This window comes from Xiphias gladius, chromosome 3 (assembly GCF_016859285.1).
Source record: "Xiphias gladius isolate SHS-SW01 ecotype Sanya breed wild chromosome 3, ASM1685928v1, whole genome shotgun sequence".
Lineage (NCBI taxonomy): Eukaryota > Metazoa > Chordata > Actinopteri > Istiophoriformes > Xiphiidae > Xiphias > Xiphias gladius.
Window position 1 is genome coordinate 6,132,865 of NC_053402.1, and position 18,672 is coordinate 6,151,536.

The 18,672-nt window shown below is 40.3% G+C and overlaps 1 protein-coding gene across 1 annotated transcript; it reads right to left on the reverse strand.

Annotated features, from left to right (window-relative positions):
• Window positions 1-821: 821 nt before the first annotated feature.
• On the reverse strand, window positions 822-18,180 carry plppr2a (phospholipid phosphatase related 2a). Its single transcript, XM_040123678.1, has 6 exons — window positions 17,977-18,180; window positions 4,705-4,825; window positions 3,868-4,118; window positions 2,326-2,502; window positions 1,989-2,116; window positions 822-930 (listed from the first exon to the last, which is right to left on the reverse strand). The coding sequence occupies exons 1-6, from the start codon at window positions 18,178-18,180 to the stop codon at window positions 822-824; spliced, it is 990 nt and encodes a 329-aa protein (XP_039979612.1).
• Between the last annotated feature and the right edge of the window lie 492 nt (window positions 18,181-18,672).

The following is an 18,672-nucleotide window of genomic DNA, read 5'->3' on the forward strand; positions in this document are numbered from 1 at the left end:
AAGATAGCCAAGAGAAGATGTCTTAACTTTCATCCTGTCTGCTTTTGTCTGGTGCTTCTGCTGAGAGATATGAAATTAATCCTTTGATCTGAGTAAACCTCATGCGGAGCTGACTAGGGCCCTGTTACTTAGACTACAGTGTTTGTGTTTGAGGTTGTGTGAATGGGACAAGATAAGGAGAGAGGGTGACAGAAAGGGACGGAAGGGAGAAACAAAGTGTATTTGTGTGTTTGTATGGCTCGCTAAAAGGATGTCAGTAGCACATATATCCTTCAGTGGGTTTCTTTGGTCCAACACGGCAACCTCCTGACAACAAACATCAAAGCTGTTTCCTGGGAGTTGGACAGGGGGTTAACCATCAAATTCAGCTTTCAGCAAACGCGTGAAAACTCATTCATACAGTTGTGACAAAAAGAAAAAAACAGTGGACATTCTCAGTGTTCAAAGTTTGATTTGTTTTTCCTTACAGAGCACAACAGTGAAGATGAAAGTGAGCTTCACATGATAGAGTTTATACAAAAAAAATTCTTTAATTAGAATATTCAAAATGGGGAAAAAAGACAAAATGTACCTGACTCTGTACTGAATGTTAATCGTTTTACTTCACTGGGTGTCCAGCTATGAGAAAGTATTTTAAGAGTTGGCCTATCGGTTCCCCAGGGTTTGAGAGGGCAACAGGAAATTGTTTGTTTTTGTGTGTGTGCGTGTTGTGTTTCGTGTGTAAGGAGAGGTCTAGACCTGCGTGGAATAGGAGCGGTGCAGCGTTGCGTACCGCCCAGCCGGATGGGCGGCACAGTGCGGTGAGTGCTGCTCCGACTGGTCTAGACTTCGCTGGAAATGGAGCGAGACGGTATGAGGACATCGGGGGTGGCGGGGAAACGATAGGACTGATGGTCATGTGATCTCGGTAAACGGAGATCCCCGCGTAGTCTGCAGGGGAAAGAGAGGAGTGAGAAAGAGAGAGGACGGGACAGAGAGAAGGCGAAGCAAAAGAAAAAAGTGAAGAAAAGAATAATCAAGAGCAATGCACGGGATGGGGGTAAGAAAGAGGAGGAAACAGATGTAACAGAGCAAAAACAGAAATAAGGTAACAGATGACGGAGATAGTGAGTAGTGACAATGACAGGCAAAAAAGATTTAAAGCTGTTTAGAATGATTGGACGTAGGTGTTGTAAAGTGGGGAGGAGGAGGAGAGTGCGGGATGCTGGAGGAGAGTGAGGGACAAGGGAGCAGATTGAGAGGAGAAAGGCAAGGTGGGAGACAGAGGAAAAGAGGCAATCAGGTGAGGGTTAGTGACAGTGACAGACCACAGAGGATGCAAGACAATTTCCTAAATACTTGTATGTGGATCCTACACTGCTACTCCACCCCTGAGAAAACACTTTAGGAAATGCAGCAGTGCTGAAGAGAAGATAATAACTTGAGTGGACCTCTACAATCACTATGACTTTTTACTATTTTTTTTTTAGCCACAGCTGAATTCATAGTTTTTCTCCAGCAAACTGCTTTGCATTATATCTGAAATGGTAAAATACAGCACAAGTGTGTCAGCCAAACTGCTTACTCACCTCATGAGATAAGTGACTCTCTAAATCCCCGATAACTAGGAGATGTGTAACACTGTACGGTTTCTGAGTAGGGTAGGGACTCTTTACGAAAGAAACACTCATAGTAGAATTTGTTCAGTCGTCCGGCCTAAATATAACTGTGGCTCATTTTACACCAGTAGAACAAATCTTAGCTGCGTTCTCATCAGCCTATAACAATGCTTGCGTGCAAAGAGAATTAAAGGATCCACTTGGGTGTTTTGTTGGGACAGGGGGCGCAGGTGGGGTTTGGAGCATGCATGTTTGGGGATTTGTCCTTTTTGGGGAAAAAAGGAGGACAATGGATTAAGGAAAGAGACAAGGGGTGTGTATCTTTGCACCTCTTCGTGAGCGCAGCCGTGCCTCACACCCACCCCACCCCTTACCTGAGGACCACTTAACTTTTCGAGTGGACTCTCCACACAGGGAAGCGTCACCATGGGCATGCCCAGCACAGACTCAGGGCGTTGGGGTCGCGGTGAAGGAAGACTGGGCTGCAACTGCTGAAAGTTGTTAATCACACAAGTCACCTGGAAATAGAGAACAGGAAAAAAAGTAAGAGAGGAGCTGAAACTACCGAACCACTGTATATTGGTTTCTGGGCTCACAGATGATGTCAGAAAAAGTCCTGTTCAGGACTGGAACATCCACCCTGTGGGAGCAGTATGCTAGTATGTCAGATATTCGGCTAATGTTCAGGATTATTTTCTCAGACTTCAGAGAGCTTGTCTCTTCTCACCAAAAACACAGCGATGGCTCCCCCACAGAAGAATCCTGCCAGGACGTCAGCCCAGTGGTTGCGGTACTCAGCCACCCTGACCACACCTACTAGCATGGCGAGACAGAGCAGGCTGAGGCTGATTGTGGGCTTGGTCAGCCGTGTGCCTTTGGTCTTGAACACCAGTGTCACGTACATCTGCAGAGAGGCATAGAGGAGGGCACAAACAGTAGGGTACAACAACCACAGGAGGCCACAAAAGACACACAAGCATGTATGTGTCTTTACAACCTGACTAGGTTTTTCAGGATCAAGGTAATGAAGGGTAGGAAAAAGAATTTATTCCTCTTATTGGCTGGCTAAAGATTAACAAAGGACAGGAAATTTACAACTACTATCGCTGAGTTCTTTTAGGTGTGTTCAGACTAAACACAAATTTTAGAGGTGGTGCAATTGCATATAAAAATAACGCAAGATGCAGGTGGACGCAAACCAATGCATAGTTGATCTATGAGGCACTAACTGAGGGAAGGAAGGATCTACACAAGTTGAAAACCTTTAGTTAGTAAAAAGTTTGTTAGTATTTACAGTATCCTGAAGCTTTATGACTCAAATAAAAATGTGTGGAGAACAATTAAAAAACGAAAAGGGTTTTGAGGACTATGACAGAAAGATATGGAGTTCCTGCTCATATCTGAGAACAGTTTGAAACCTGAGCTGTCACATGAAAAGAGCAGAAGCACAGTTGACAAACAGTCAGTTCATAGATTGCAAGTTAGCTAGTGAATGCTGACATCTTGGTACATTGTCTGTTTGGGGTAAATAAACACGGGCTGCAAAAACAGTCCAGCAGGTCAAAGTTACATGAATAATACACAGCAAAAATCTGCTTTTCATTCAATCTGAAAACAACTTAAGTGTTTTATTTTCCTCATGATTCATTCATTCCTGTGCACTTTGAATATTTCCCATGACCACAACTAACTACTGGATTTAAGGTAATTTGAATAAGTAAGGAGAATATGTGGGGCTCAAAGCTGTAAGTCTGTTATCAATAAGGGGGACTTTTAAAAAAAAAAGAAAAAAAAAACATTGTCAATTCTCAGTTTAAACTGAGAATTACACCCTGTTTAACACATTATATCTTGTTCAAATCATTCAGTTTTTCTGTGAATTGAATTGTGAATTGTGTGAATTTTGGTGAATTAAGAGACAAGATATGACACGTTAATTAGTGACCTTTAGAGGTGCTGGTAGGTGGATTTTGGTGCTAAGCTAAGCTAGATGCTGGTGGTTGCTTCATATTTACTGTACAGACATGAGAGTGGTATCATTCTTCTTATCTAACTTTTAGTAAGAAAGCAGATTAGTGTATTTTTCAAAATGTTGAACTACTCCTTTAAATTGGTGGTTTCTCAGCGAGAAAAAGCTCAATACTGCAATCCAATAGAATAAAGTAAGAGTGAAACAAAAAAATAGTTAGTGGAGAAGTAAGCAGGGTTTCAGTTGGGAGCATTCATTTACATAAGCACAAAGTATCTCGTCCAGCATTCTCCAACCTACCACTGTGTACACTGCAGAGTAGACGCTGAGTGCAGCATCCTTGGATGGGAAGGATTTACGTGCAGACATGACAATCAGTGGGTTGCCCGTGCAGGCGCGGCGCTCTGTGATGTACTGCATGGTGGACTGGCAGCCTAATGCTGTGTAGTTTGGTCGGCAGGCAGACAGGAAGTGAGGCGTCTGGTTTCCTGTCACTACCTGGCCAGCATTGGCGAAGATGGTGGTTGTGAACAGGCCGAAGGCATAGACACCTGGGTTAGATACAAGTATAAAGGAGAGTGGTAGGGTAGTGGGTGGGAAAAGTTTGGAAAAGGTGACAGAGAAGTGGTATATAATAAAAAAGGCAGAGTTAGAAGGGAGAAAAACATTCAAATATATGTAAGAAGATTAAGAAAAGCAGAATACATGTTTGACAGAGAGTGATAACAAAACACGTAACAGCACTATGAGATTAAACAGCCTCCACAAATTTATCATCAGCTGAGCTTTGAAATCTCGACAGAAGCCTTCATCTCAACTGATTCAGCTTAAGATGCAAATTTGCAGGCTGCTTACTATTCATAAGTGTCTTTCTGCCATGATCCTGAATATCTTACTTAAATGATTATATCGCAGTTTATTATCCAATTAAAAGCTACAAGTGCAAACTGTGGCTGTCAAACTGAAGTGTGGCAGGTCACGTTCTTACAGGTCAACCTTTTCTTTCATGTTGTTATGATCTTTTTCATTTTGTCTTTCACTGTTCCTGACAAAACCACACTCACAGAGACACAAAAACGTCCTTTCACAGGCCTGTAAAATGCAGATAGGCTGTGTAATAAAAACCAGAATGCTCACCTAGGAAGCGTATTATGCGTCTCAGCAGGGGGTTGAAGTAGCAGCAGTCTGCAGTGACAATGGTCTTCTCCTGCGTCCCTTCTGCCTTGGTGAAGAAGGCACACAGCTCTCCAACAAGAATCTGTGCACACAAAGCAGAAACAGAACTTGTGGTTGAAAATGCTAAGTTTCATTTTATACATACATACAATAGCATTTTATGGTACATTTGGTTGACTGAATTTATTGTATCATATTACCAGCCGTATTGGGGTTATTCTGCCCCACACCAGTGCAACAACACACAACCACACCCTGACACACAGCAGGGTTAAAGGTAATGGTCTGCCACAACACAGCAACACCTAAAGCTGCTAGACATCCAGTGGTTTAATTAATGACAGATGCAGCTGCACCAATAAGGTGGTAAAGGTAGTGGAAACGTGTTGAAGGTCCCAGTTGCCTGCCTTATCTTCATAGGACAGTTTTTGTTTCAACCCAGGTCATTTTTTTCTGTATTTTTAGCCATGGTAGTGGCATGGCTTTAGGGATTGATGACGGTCTTTCAGTCCACCTCTTTTGTCAAGACTGAATTATCACAACAACTACCAGATGGATTGACATGATATTTTTACAGACATTCATGGTCCCCAGAAGATGAATCCTGCTGACTTTGGTGATCCCCTGACCTCTCATCTGGCAGTACCATGGTTTTGAAATGTCTCAACAAGTATTGGATGGATTTCCATGAAATTTTGTACAAACATTCATGTTGCCCTGAGGATGAAATGTAATAGCTTTGGTGATTCCTTACTTTGGTTTATGACCAAATTCTTGCACAACTACTGATAGCTTTACTTTTTGTTTAGTGCTTATTAGCAAATGTTAGCAATCTAACACATTAAAATTATATGGTGAAAATGGTAAATATTATACCTGCTAAACATCAGCGTTAAATCATCCTGACAACTGCCATGCTCTGCTGTGACAGAAATGGAACCCACTTTAACACTGATCGTGTTCCACAAACCCATCAACCTCGTTCTTCCTGTTTCCATATTTAACATAATCCCCCTATTTATCCCCCACAGTGAAAATGTCTGAAGTGCTGAGCTACAGAGTGAAAGAAAGACATCATAGGAAAGAGACAAAGAGAGATGAAAATGATCATGATCACGTCTCAGTTAAGTCTCACCTTTAAACATTTCTAAGTGGGTCCAGTGAAGTCAAATGAGTTTAATAACATGCATGGGCCCGGTCAGTGTAGCAGTGCTGTGAAGTGTGTGCCCAGCCAAGTGCTTTTTTCCATTACTGAAACACGACCCTGGGGGGTGTTCCATGGCAACCCTTTAAACACTAATACGGACATGAAATCAAAACTGAGGGGGTTTAATCAGTAGCTTCAAATCAGACATGTTAGGGGTATGGTCACACCGTGGACCACCATTTATAGGGCAATTAAAATGGCTCCTTCTATGGGTACTGCTGGTCTGTGGAGGGTTTGAGCATGTGTTTACCACAAAATGCGAGATAATGGTAGTGTGCTGCCATTCATGGACAAGTGCTCTTCAACACTTTGCCTAGGGAAAAGCTGTAAAGCAGTGGGTGGTAGGCCTTTTTAGAAGCATATGCTACTGCGCCACAAGTCTTTTTTGTTATTACAAAATAACATACTGTTATTCACAGTGAAAGCTTAATCTGTGCATCTGTAATAGGACTCTTTAGAGAGTCAGAAGTAAAGTCCTCTAAAATTTTCAAAATCAACCGCCCCAACTTATCCATTTTTAGAGTTTCAGTTTGGTTTACTTTCTAAAGTCTCTCAAAACAGTGTCCTCCTATTTTCCAACCAACATAATCAACAGGACTGAGAAGCTCTTGAGTTGATAAAATTGATATGCTCATATAGGTCACTTTTTTACCATGTGGATTTTGTTACCTTCAGACAAAGCCAGGCTACCCTCTGCTTACATTCTTTATGCTACTGGCAACAGCTTCATATTTATAGTGTACAAGAGTCTGATATTAAGTATGCATGCAATGAAGTCTGAAAGTTGGTTTTTCCACATTTCACAAGTAAACAGAACTTTGTTACTTTCTATTAAATCACAGATAAAGATTGTAAGTTATTACAGCTCACTCACTTGTGTTGAAGCAAGAGACTGGCTTAGTTTGTTGACACAACTTCAGTCTTGTCTTTAATGCTGATTATTTATTTAGGTGTAACTTGTAATCCTCATTTATGTTTAAGTTTCCATTATTAGAGTTCGCTCCAACTCTCTGATTGGTGGAGCTTGCTGGGACTGAACATCTGCAGACAATACTCTGCAAAAACTACACAAACTTACGGCTAAAATGTCCCCCTTACTTCTGCCATTGGCGATAAGAACAGGAGAGTTCATGAAAGATTGAGTGAAAAAGTTAGAGCAAGAGTATACAGCAGGAAAATTAAAAAACACAAATACAGCACATGCCGTGTTGTATTTGTGTTTTCACTTTGTATTGTTCAAGGTGCTCCTACCACTAGTTTCGAAGTGGCCTCGACAAGGTAGTGGCCCTTCAGGAGCTACAAGCGTTAGGGATTGAAATCTTTGCCTAGAAAATGGGACACCACTCGTTATTCGTTTCACAAAGCATTCCGGGAATTTTCTTCTACCAGTCCATTTGGAGTGTGCGTCTGAAAATTCTCTGTTTGGAGGGTCATGTGGGGGGCTACATGACCGCTACTCCTCGATCCCCAAAAGAAATTTGACGACCTACCCTATGAAGCAGCACACAAAATAGAGCGTTAGGGCCAAGTGGTAGGGCCAAGGGGGGAAATTGGGATTGGGCCTGACAATGCAGATGCATTTAGAAACATACTAAGACATACACTGATTTAGGCTATAATGCTGTGTCATAGCAGGATGCGCGTCAAGATTGGGGGAAAAAAGTGAGTGTAGACAAGGACAAGGTATTAAATGCATATTTACATTCATGATTTAGGTAGAGAACAAGAGAGGAGTGAAGGAATGAAATATTAATACAGACATGAGACATGAGTAACTCTATGTGTGTGCACAAATAGCATCATGAGAGCCCATTTTTGTCTGCACAAGAAAGCTGGAGGACAGTTTCTGTTATGCCATCAGGTGGGTGTTTACAGGCAGTGTTACCAACTTAGCGCACCTCTTTAGCGACTTTTCTTTACAAGAGCACCTAGCAACAAATCTAGGGTGTTTCTGGACAAGCCTTAGCTACTTTCCAGAGAAAAGAGTTGCTAGCATTGCCCCGCAAACGCGAGGTCATGCTTCCCCTCTGCAGGCACACACTGCAGCTGACATAGATGTGAATGAGCTTGTAACTTTTCTCACTGAATGATCATTTTACAAGTAAATACAGCCAAAGTCACAGCACAGCTGTTGTCTTTAACCTATGTGTATGGTGATTTTGTCACAGGATGTCGCAGTTATAAAATCAGGACTTCAGCAATGCAGAGCAGCATCTTGGAAATGGTTTGGAAGTGACTGCTGGTTAACATGTAGTCTTAATGGGCTTTCAGACTGTCTGACAAAAGAAACAGAAAAAGATGTAAATGAGAACAACTTTATTGGGAATTCAGCTGTATTAAATTACTGTATATGTGAACACAGAGAGTAGAAGAGAAACAAACAGATAAAGGGCTGAAACCAGCCCTACATCATGAATATGCTAATTAGCATAATACTAAATCTTCAAGCAGGCTTTAGCTAACATTCCATTGAAAGTAGTTGTTTACAGCAGTTCCACAATAATTTTAAACTATGTACATGCACAATTACTAAACGCAGTCCAGGCATATACTAGGTTTTGACCTAGTCTTGTTCAAAAGGCAGGAGACAAACAGGCTGTCATGTGAGTCTCATGTGGTAATGATGTCAATAAATCTATATAGGGGCAAATCCAGCATCTTGATATCTGCCTGAGGAATGGCACTGCAGCAGAGCAGCGAGATGCAGATTGCTTCCATTAGTATTCCCTTCTTCAAATACCAACTGACTCTGTTAAACCTGTGTTAGTCATGAAGAAAAAGGTGGCAAAAAAACAGAACAAACAGAAAATGAAACAGATGGAAATATGTAAAATGTACGCTAGACTCTGAGCCATTACATAAAATGTACTAATGCTGCAAGAAGCACTGAGACTGGGTTCTCATTTACAGTATATTGGTCGACCTTTGGCTTAAAGATATCCCAAACGTCTACTACTACTCTACTGTGATTTTTATGTCTTTTGAAAGCTTATAATGTATTTAATTTTTTAATTGTCTTGGTATACTTGGTATGTAAGGCTAACAGTTCATAGTTTATTGGTGACTGTGGAGATGCAAGTTCTTACATCCTCTGAAAACAGTGTAAAATAAAGTATCTCTCAGAACCATGAAAAATTCAGGACTAATTAAGCTTAAATTAGGAAAAAAAAAAACTATATATAAATATCCCTATTTAATATTTATGAAGAGTTTAACACATTAAAAAACTCCCCTAATCTGCTTCATCAAGACTGTGTGGGTGTGGTTTGATCAGATTTGACTGACAGTGGCCTTGCAAAATAAGCAAGCAACTCCACAACTAGATTTTGATTCAAAAGTCTTGACTGTTGCACAGAAGTATGCAACATCACCTTTGACCAACTGAGCCCCACCAACTTTAAACCAGGGAGAAAAGTCTTAAAGTTTAAGTCTTTTGAGTGGAGCTCATGTTGCTGTTAGTGTACACATACACTGTATATTGATGTGAAACCTGGTTGGTTGATCACATTTTGTTAGTTAGATCATATTTTACAAAGAGGAGGACCAGATAGAGGTGAAATGATTTCTTAGTTTCTACCATCAGAGCTTCTGTCCGAAATTACCCCCATCTCTCAACAGTCTTATGTAATGAATACTAAACTGCTAAAAAGGCAAGAAAGATGATCACTCATAAATGAATTATTTAGCATTTAGCATTTAGGTGAGATATATAGTCTTTCTCTGGCATCTAACCATTTGAAAGTATGCCACAGCTCTTGTGTTGTACGTACCAACTGCAGACCCATTTTTGTGAAACACAGCACTGCAGCTATAAGACCTACTGTTTCTGACAAGACTAGGAAAGTTATTCATGTGTAAATTACAAAGAGATGCCTAGCTGTCACTGGAATCCAATTGTCTGTCATCATCTACAGCAACCTAAATCTCTGCAATGTAGTGTATACGTGAGATTTGGGCTAATGGAATGATTCGAAAGACACTGCACCTATCTGAGTATATCACCATCACCTTTACTCACATGTGGTTCTCACCAGAATTTTGACTGTGTGGAATGGGTGCTAACAGGCAACTGTAAGCCAGGAAACTGACTGAAAATACAGACAGAATACAGACTACAGCATGTATTTCAATCCACTGCCATGATGAAGAATGACTACTGAGAAAAGAAGATGATCTCATTCATGGATGGGTGGGCACATGACACTTGCAAACACAAATGCATTCACAAGGGATAGAGCACTTCACACAAACCTTTTCAATGTGCAAAAGCAAACACACTCATGCATACACATGTACACACATCACAAAATCACATACACAAGTAAAATAGCTACATGAATCTGGGGTTGTTAGCCTGTGTCTGGTGGGTCTGTGTGTACCTGTTTGTTGGCAGAAGTCCTGGTTTCCTGGGAAACTAGCAATATATTCTCATGGAGTAATAATTTTACAATCATGGGAAAACCTTCAACCCTAGACAGGACACTGACAAGTGAACACTATGCTACCTTTATACACATCCTCAACTTCTTCATTCATCTGTTGATCATCTTGATTCATTACAAAGCAATTCCTCCTCCCACTTTATTGCTTTTTATCTTTACTTGACTCTCTGCCCACAGTTACACACAGAAAACCAAAAATTGGGCCACATGAAAAGATGTAAGAATAGAGGGTGGCAAGTGGGGATGCGCCCCTGTTGTGAATGCGGATTGGGCATTTGCATTCGTTAGAGATCTCTGAGGTGCTGAGTGAAGCATGGCGGTCCATCAGCCATGCAGGACCACTAAGGTGTCTCTCCTCTCTGCCTCACTATAAAATGGATCAGAACTAAGAAGCTGAAATGACAACCACTGTTCAGTGTAATCTCATTTCACAGGAATGGGTGACTTCTGCCAAAACCACTAGATAGGCAACAGGAAGGCATAAACACTCTCTCTCTCTGTCTCTTTCTATCTCTCTTGCTCCATTCAGTGCATAGCCAATGAGGTTGATGCAACAACTGCCTTGGGCCTGCCAGGAAAACGGCACATGGAGCAGGCAGCTCAACTGCAAAGCTAACTACAGAGAGAGTGAAAGAGAGGAACTGGTTAAAGTGAAAGAGAAAAGAAAAGGTGATAAATGGAACAAAAATAGAGTTTGATGATGCAAATATCAAAATGGTATGGTGATGCAAGCCTCTGCTGGCTTTGGTAGGGTAATTAACATCATGAACAGCTAGATGAGAGATGTGATTGTGTTCCAGGCAGAAAGGGAACTGTGCAGACTATGGTAAATTGTACTTTTCCATTAACAGAATCCCTATCAGTCTCATTTAGGGTTTTCTCTCTGGGCTGTGGTTTCATCATTTATGTTTCTTTGTGTGATGGGCTGCAAGTCTGGTTTGTAAATTTATTTTCTCTCTTTCTCTATATAGCAGAATTTTTAACCCACATTAACACCATTTCTCCTCTTACCATATGTTTTCCTTATTTTCTCTGTTTGCCTCAATTGCAGACTGAGGAACAGAAGTCGGGTGGTCAGAAACAAGAAAGCCTTCACCCAGACACATATGCCATGGCAGCCAGTGTCAGAGCAACTGATGCCCCCCTCTCCCGGCATGGAACCCAACCTGCCATCTGTCTCATTAACCTTGGTTAGCAGCATATTGGCCTACATTGTGTGTGTAGGTCTGTGTTTGAAACAAAGGGGAGATATGGTATGCAACAACATAAAGAGAAGATGTACAGCACAGAAGATCGAAAGGGAAAGCGTAAGAGAGAGAAGACTGAGTGAGAGAGAGAGGTACAAAGGCATTGATCCATGTCTGTGCAACTTTGCATGAATGTGAGAGTTTTCTTTTGGGGTCAGGGTTCTTGTTGATCAGACACAGAGCAGTCCACTGACATTATGGCTGAGGATGTGAGGACAGGACACCTCTGTAACAGTCAGTTAAACATGTATTGGGCATCTGAAATATGCTGCAGCTCTGAGGTTAAAGATGGGACCCATACAAAAACCACTTACACAGAAAAACACTGTGGATCGCACTGTGGATCATTATGTTCAGCCCTTATTTGCGCACCACTGACTATTAGTCATGGCTAATTACTGGGTTGCCACCATTCACTCAGGGCTAGGTGTTATTCTAATAAATGTATTCCCTTATATACCTAACCATAAAACTATGAAAAATGTCACACATGATAATTCAAGATGGTAAATAGTGTTAAGGCCCAGTCACACTAGGAAATTGAACAGCAAAATTCATCAGCTTGGGGACTAATTATAGGGTGAGTTGGTAAACTACTGTAGCTGGAGAATTAATTGCTGAGACACTAGGGCAAGTCAGTCACAACAGAGAACGGAAGTGACACCAGAGCTTACACACTACACATACACTATACCCTTAGAGAGAGTTTATAACTTGTAACTAATGGATTTATTACTCCATTAATAGTATGATAGTAAATCATTTACAAATGCTTTATAAAAAGAAACAACTTTGGGTTGCCAGGTTGTGAAAAATGAAAAAAATCTCTTACTGGTGTGTCAGTCATTATTACAGTAATTAAGTTAAGTAAATTAAGTAAAAATGTGTTATTATGAATGACTGAATTGCATTTATCACGCATGAGTAAATTATTTATTAACATTAATCAGACATTGGTTAATTGGTTACAACTTGAAGGTCAGTAAGAGCATAATTAAACTAAGCTTGCATAGTTTTTTCAGAGTAGTATCTAACATGGTAGTATCACCTGGAATTCAACTTCATGAGTTAGAACAAAGCTGAAAGCTGACATTTTTTTCTATTTATTAAGCTGAGTAGTCATATCTGACAACATTTCTCTTTTATCTCACTATGACTTCATATTTCATACTTCATTATCCGTATGACTTCAAATTGAGATAAAAATACTTCTCTTCTTTTAAGGTAAGGAGCAGGAAGTGGGACAGATGTACAGAATTTTCTTCCTGTACAGTTGGAGTCTGTTTTATTATCAATCTAGCCACAGACTGTAGATCAGACAAGCTGAGAAGCCCCTGTTCACAGATGACGAATTAATTGGGAGGTGAGACAAACATAAGTGTGAGGAGAGGTCTGAAAGGGCAAGGCATAAATAGTTTGAAAAGGTAGAGGAGGAGCTGATGAGAGTGGAGGCAATCTTGGAAGAGAGGAATAGTGATGAATATAAAATGAGGGCAAAAAGGTGACTGTGGTTGAAATATAGTGGTGTGAGGGATGGGGAAGGTTGTGGAGAAAGGACAAGCAACAGCAATTAAGAGAGAGAGAATGACAAAAACCAAAATGGATCAAAGGAAGGATTTACAGAGAAGCGTGAGCACACAATTGCACACACACTGTCAGATTGAATCTTTTCTTGATAAATTAATTCATCCTAGAGTTAACTTGCTTACAGGCTCGAATAAGCAAACTTTCAAGATGCCCTTAAAATGAACTAAACCCAAGTATATATTTCCTTGGAGAATTTTCAGTGTTATTGCAGATACAGTAGTTGCCTTGAGGTAAAATGCGACAGCATTCTACCAGCGTTAATCTATTAATAACAAGGCAGATGGATTTTAAAGTTCATTTGTTTTGTTCTCTAAACAATAAGATTAGGTCAAAACCTACTAAATGGCTGAACCACTCTTTATCTGTTTGTTTCTCTGCTACTCTCCGTGCTCACAAATACAGTATTTTAATACAGCCGAATTTCAAATAAAGCTGATCACATTTACATATTTTTTGTGTTATCACACAATGGATCAAGTATGAAATAGTGACTGAAACACGGGCCATTAAGACTAAATGTTAACCAACAGTCATTTCCAAAACATTTCCAAGCTGCTGCTCTGCACTGCTAAAGGCCTGATTTTATACCTGCGACATTGTGTGACAAAATCCCCATACACTCTAGTTAAAGACAATGGCTGTGCTCAGATAGACTGCTAGAAACTCATTCACGTCTTTGTCTGCTGCGGTGTGGTCAATTGAATGAGACGCACAGAGAGGTGTGCGTATGGAGGGAAAGCCTGCCCTCGCACTCGCGGGGCAATATTGGAGACTATCGTTTATGGAAAGTAGCAAAGATTTGTCCAAAAAGTCATTTGATTTGTCACTAGGTTCTTTTGTGAAGAAAAGTCGCTAAAGGGGTCTGAAAAGTCAGCAGATTTAGCGGCAAAGGTTTTAAGTTGGCAACACTACCTGTAAACACCCCCCTGATGATGTCATAAAGACTTTGTGCCACTTCATTCTGAAAGAGATACTGCCAAGGGGGAAATGCCAACACTCAGCCAGCAGTCCAATGGTGTAACTTAATCACTCATCAGTCAGTCACTCAGTTGGCCAGCGACATTTGCGTTAAAGGGCTGGCCCCACTGTTGCCAAAAATATGATTATGAAGTATGATTTTATGAATGTGAACACAAATGTGTAAATTGCTGTAATGGTTGTAGTGAATTTTCAGTCTTGTGATAGCAAGAATGAATAGAGACCCAGCATAAATTCATTGTTTGCAAAAGCTTGTAATTTTATTAATTTTTTGTTATTTTTCTGCAAATAATAAAATCCAAATGATGCCTGCAAATTTTACTACTTACATAAAATAAACAAATAATGAACAAACATTTAAGTCCGCTCAAAGCAATAGAAAGTCTGCTGGAGACAGTCTTTTCAATCAAACATGTTAGCTAGCTAGTTAGCTAACTACAACTAATATGCCAGCCGTAGTCATCATTTCAGCTGGGAAAAATCGATGGTCACTAAAAATGACAAGCCTGTTTTTGTCTTCCTTTTTCTGAATTCAAGGCTTGTGTCAGAAATTACAATGAATTTCCACATGTAAATCTGCAACAATTATTACTATAAATGGAAAGCCTGAAAGGGGTAGTAACAGTAACTAAGGGGGCCAAGAATTGGAAGTGTTCACTGAGTGGGAAGCCAGTGAGGGATCATGTGAGTAATCTAATTACTCAGTACTATCCTAAATTCTTCATGAAATTACTGTATTCATGATGGTTGAAGGATAGATGGTATTGTATGCCCTATAGATTGTAAAACCCCATGAAGAAAATTTGTCATTTTGGGCTTTATTAAATAAAACTGACTTTTCCTGACTTGACAAGAGGAAAATTTGTCGAGTTTGCTAAAAAGGTGAATCTAAACTGAACATAACTTACATTTTACATGCATACATTTAAAAATCTCCACATAAATTGTTGGGTTATTTTAACATTTTAATATCAGTTGAAGGATTATACTCCTTGCCATTTTTAGGTCCACCTAGCTAACACCAATAGTCTAATACGACACTAACACAACATTCCTAAAATAAATCCTATCTTCATTGATAGAAATGGCTGGACAAACTATTACAAACACCTCCAATACAATTCAACAGCACCACAAACTATGCCTGCCAAAATTATCATAAAGTTGAATCAACACCTGTAAAACAGTTTTAACAAAAATGGACCATTATGACCTACATGAAGAGGATTTCTTGCTTGGCTGCTGTATTAGACTGAATTAGCTTCTAGGTGTACCTAACAAACCATGTGGTTTTGGGAACACTTTCAAATCCAACAGCAGAAACTCAAAGTAGAAATTAGATAGTTTTTCTTTAGTTCTGTGGTTCCTTAACAATTTGGACCACTACACCCAGTGAGATATTTGGCAGAACTGAAAAGCTCAGTGTCACAAAATAGTACAAATGTCCACCAACTGTACTAACTAGGAAGATTATACACATTCAGTTAAGTATAAGTTTTACAAAGACTAATATGCCCACATACTATACTAAATGTGACTAACAGATGGAAAGATGTCAGGTCCCTTATCTTCTGTTTCAGTCTCCAACCAGAGAATTGGCTTCTTGGACTGAAACTTCTAAAAGTGATTGCTGATTTTAATTAGATGTTGGGACTCCGACTGGGAGTTGACAGACAGCTTGATTGCCCTCTGTTGGACTGGGGGACTCTGGCACTGACCCATATAGATTGGTGGCTGATTACCCTCAGTTACTCAGCCAGGCAGGGTCTCCTTATTTCTACTGTCAGTTTATATAATCAAGTCTGACTTCTAATCTGCAGCTACTGACTGTACAATAGCAATAATATGATGCCCTTTTAATGTATCTCTGATTTTCTTGGATTCAATGCTATTAAGACATGTTTAAAATTAAAAGATAATCAAATTGTTCAAAACACAATGGTACAATCATGGTTGCCTGGCAACATAAGTGCTACGATAAACTGTTACCTAAAACCATATAAAAGATCACAATTCTTTTTTCATTAAGATGACTTGCTTTTTGTGCTGTGCAACCACTTCATCACCAAACACTAGGTTCTGATTTGCTGCTCACTGGACAAAATGAAATAAAGCTGCTCTGAAAACCAGCAGCAAATGGCAAAGCACATTCGCACCAGACTAATTCTATCATAGGGAGTTACTGCTGTGATTTACCTTGCTGCTTGTTACACACACCAAGGCCTCTGTCAGCAAAGGTTAGGGCAGACTAGCTGATGTAAGTAATGTGCTCTGACCCAGATCAAAGTATCCCAAAGTACTTTACCCTCAGCGGGCGCAGCTTTACAGATCTGCTTGGTTTGAACTAGTGAATATAGCTTGGTGCTAAAAAGTGCAACTACTGCATATATCAGCAATGTTAAACTATAATAAAGTGATGGTTCAGGTTTTTTTTAATTTAACTGTAAGAAACTAAAAAAAAACACAACTACACAACTACTACTACTACTATGGTTAAGGTTTGGTTATGTTTCGGCCCTGAATCAATGTACTTGCAATTACGCAGATCCAAATGTAGAAACTTCATTACTTATATAAACACATTCAGTGATTTGCACCTATTACATTACTATTCAGGTACATTATTTTGGTCTGTTTTAGGTGTAAACATAGTCAATCCCTAATATACTTAATTAAACAAATTTCCGAGGTGTATTGTGTCTGTGAGACAAATTGTACACAGTAGATCCACATTATAACAACCTGCCACCTTTCTCCTTCATCAATTGCTTCATACAAACTGATTTGGGTCTGTTTTTACTGCTTTAAGATATTCTTGTCTTTGCTGTGTTTTTTTCTGTGCATGTAATCTAGTCAGGTTATTTGTCTGCTTTGTATTTTGGCTGTAGGCTGGTTCTGTCTGTGGTATTCTGTGTTTTTTGTGGTCTGTTGGGGATGTAAGCTGTTCAGGTTTGCGTCTGTGTCAGAGTCAGTGCCAGGTGTTATGTATTTCACGCTCACTGCCTTCCGTCTCACTTGGGGCTCAACAGCTAACCTAACACACACACACACACACACAAACACACACACACACACACACACACACACACACACACACACACACACACACACACACACACACACACACACACACACACACACATACAAAAAACAATACATGCCCACCTTCAAATTAGCTGCCTTTCTGCTCATTGTCTCTTTTTTTCACTTATCATCTCAAATTTTGTTTTTCAGAAAGGATATGCTGCCTGCCATTATTGCTCTGTCTTAACTCTTGCACTGTTTATCTCTGTTGTCTATTGTTTGTCTCTCTCTGCTTTTCTCTTTTTCTTTCTTTAATGACTTGTCTGCCCATTCCAAATGCATCTCTGTGTGGTCCAAGTTGATTCTAGTCTCTGTTTCTTTTCTCCGCACACATTTACACACACATTCACCTGCCTGTCAAGAAGGGAGGGAATTACCTCCCTGCAGCTTGCCAATCTGCTCACTATATCAGTGTTGCAGTCACACACACCAGAGATACATCACAAGACTGCACAAACTAACAAATCTTAAGAAGATGGAAAAACAACCTCAGATATAGTCAACAATTCAAATACCCCACCTCCACTTTGGCAACTTCTTACTTTGTATATAAGCTTTCATTTTTCTCACTCTCATTTTTTCAATATAGACACACATCCACTTACATGCTTTTTTTATGCGCCTCAAAAGTACCTCCCTCTATCTCTCAAACTTTACTTCCACACTTATAAATATACCTTACTCTTACCGTGAGCGTTGGGATGGCTGTGACAAGCGAGTAGATGAACACTGGGGGGATCTTGCTGGTGTTGTCTGGACCTGGGTAGGGCTTAGAGAAGGTCTTGTCATAGCAGAAGAAGCCCTGGATGTGCACAGGGAAGGTGTCTGTGTACTCAAAGTAGTAAGCCAGCAGCACTGTCCCAGCCATGATCACCAGCTGGAAATAGAACATTATCCTTCTGTTAGGAAACCAGAGGACGAGAGGTGAAGCAGAGGAGGGAGACGCAGAGGTGGTAGAGGAGGAGGAGAGGAAAAGGGGAGAATCAAGTCCCTATTCCCCTCAGCCACAGAGAGATGCATAGGAATAACCGACCAAGAGGGAGACAGAGTTAGAGGTTCAGTGTTTTGAACAAGACGGGGTGAAAGAAAGAGAGAGAGAGAAAGTGAGAGAGAGGAAGAGGGAGAGAGAGAGAAAGATAACAAGACAAGAAAGAAAAAGGTAATCTGCTAGAGGAGGCTTTTCTCTTCAAGAGATGAACAAAGAGGGTTCCTTGGCACCACAAGCAGCAAAAATAAAGAATTGCATAGGGAGCGTGTGAGAGAATGAGAGAGTAATAGAGCAAGAGAGAGAGAGAGAGAGAGACAGAGGAACGGAGGGAGGGAGGTGGGAGGGAGGGAGAGAAAGGAGGAGCAGCCTTTATGCTGCTGGCACTCATGCATCTAC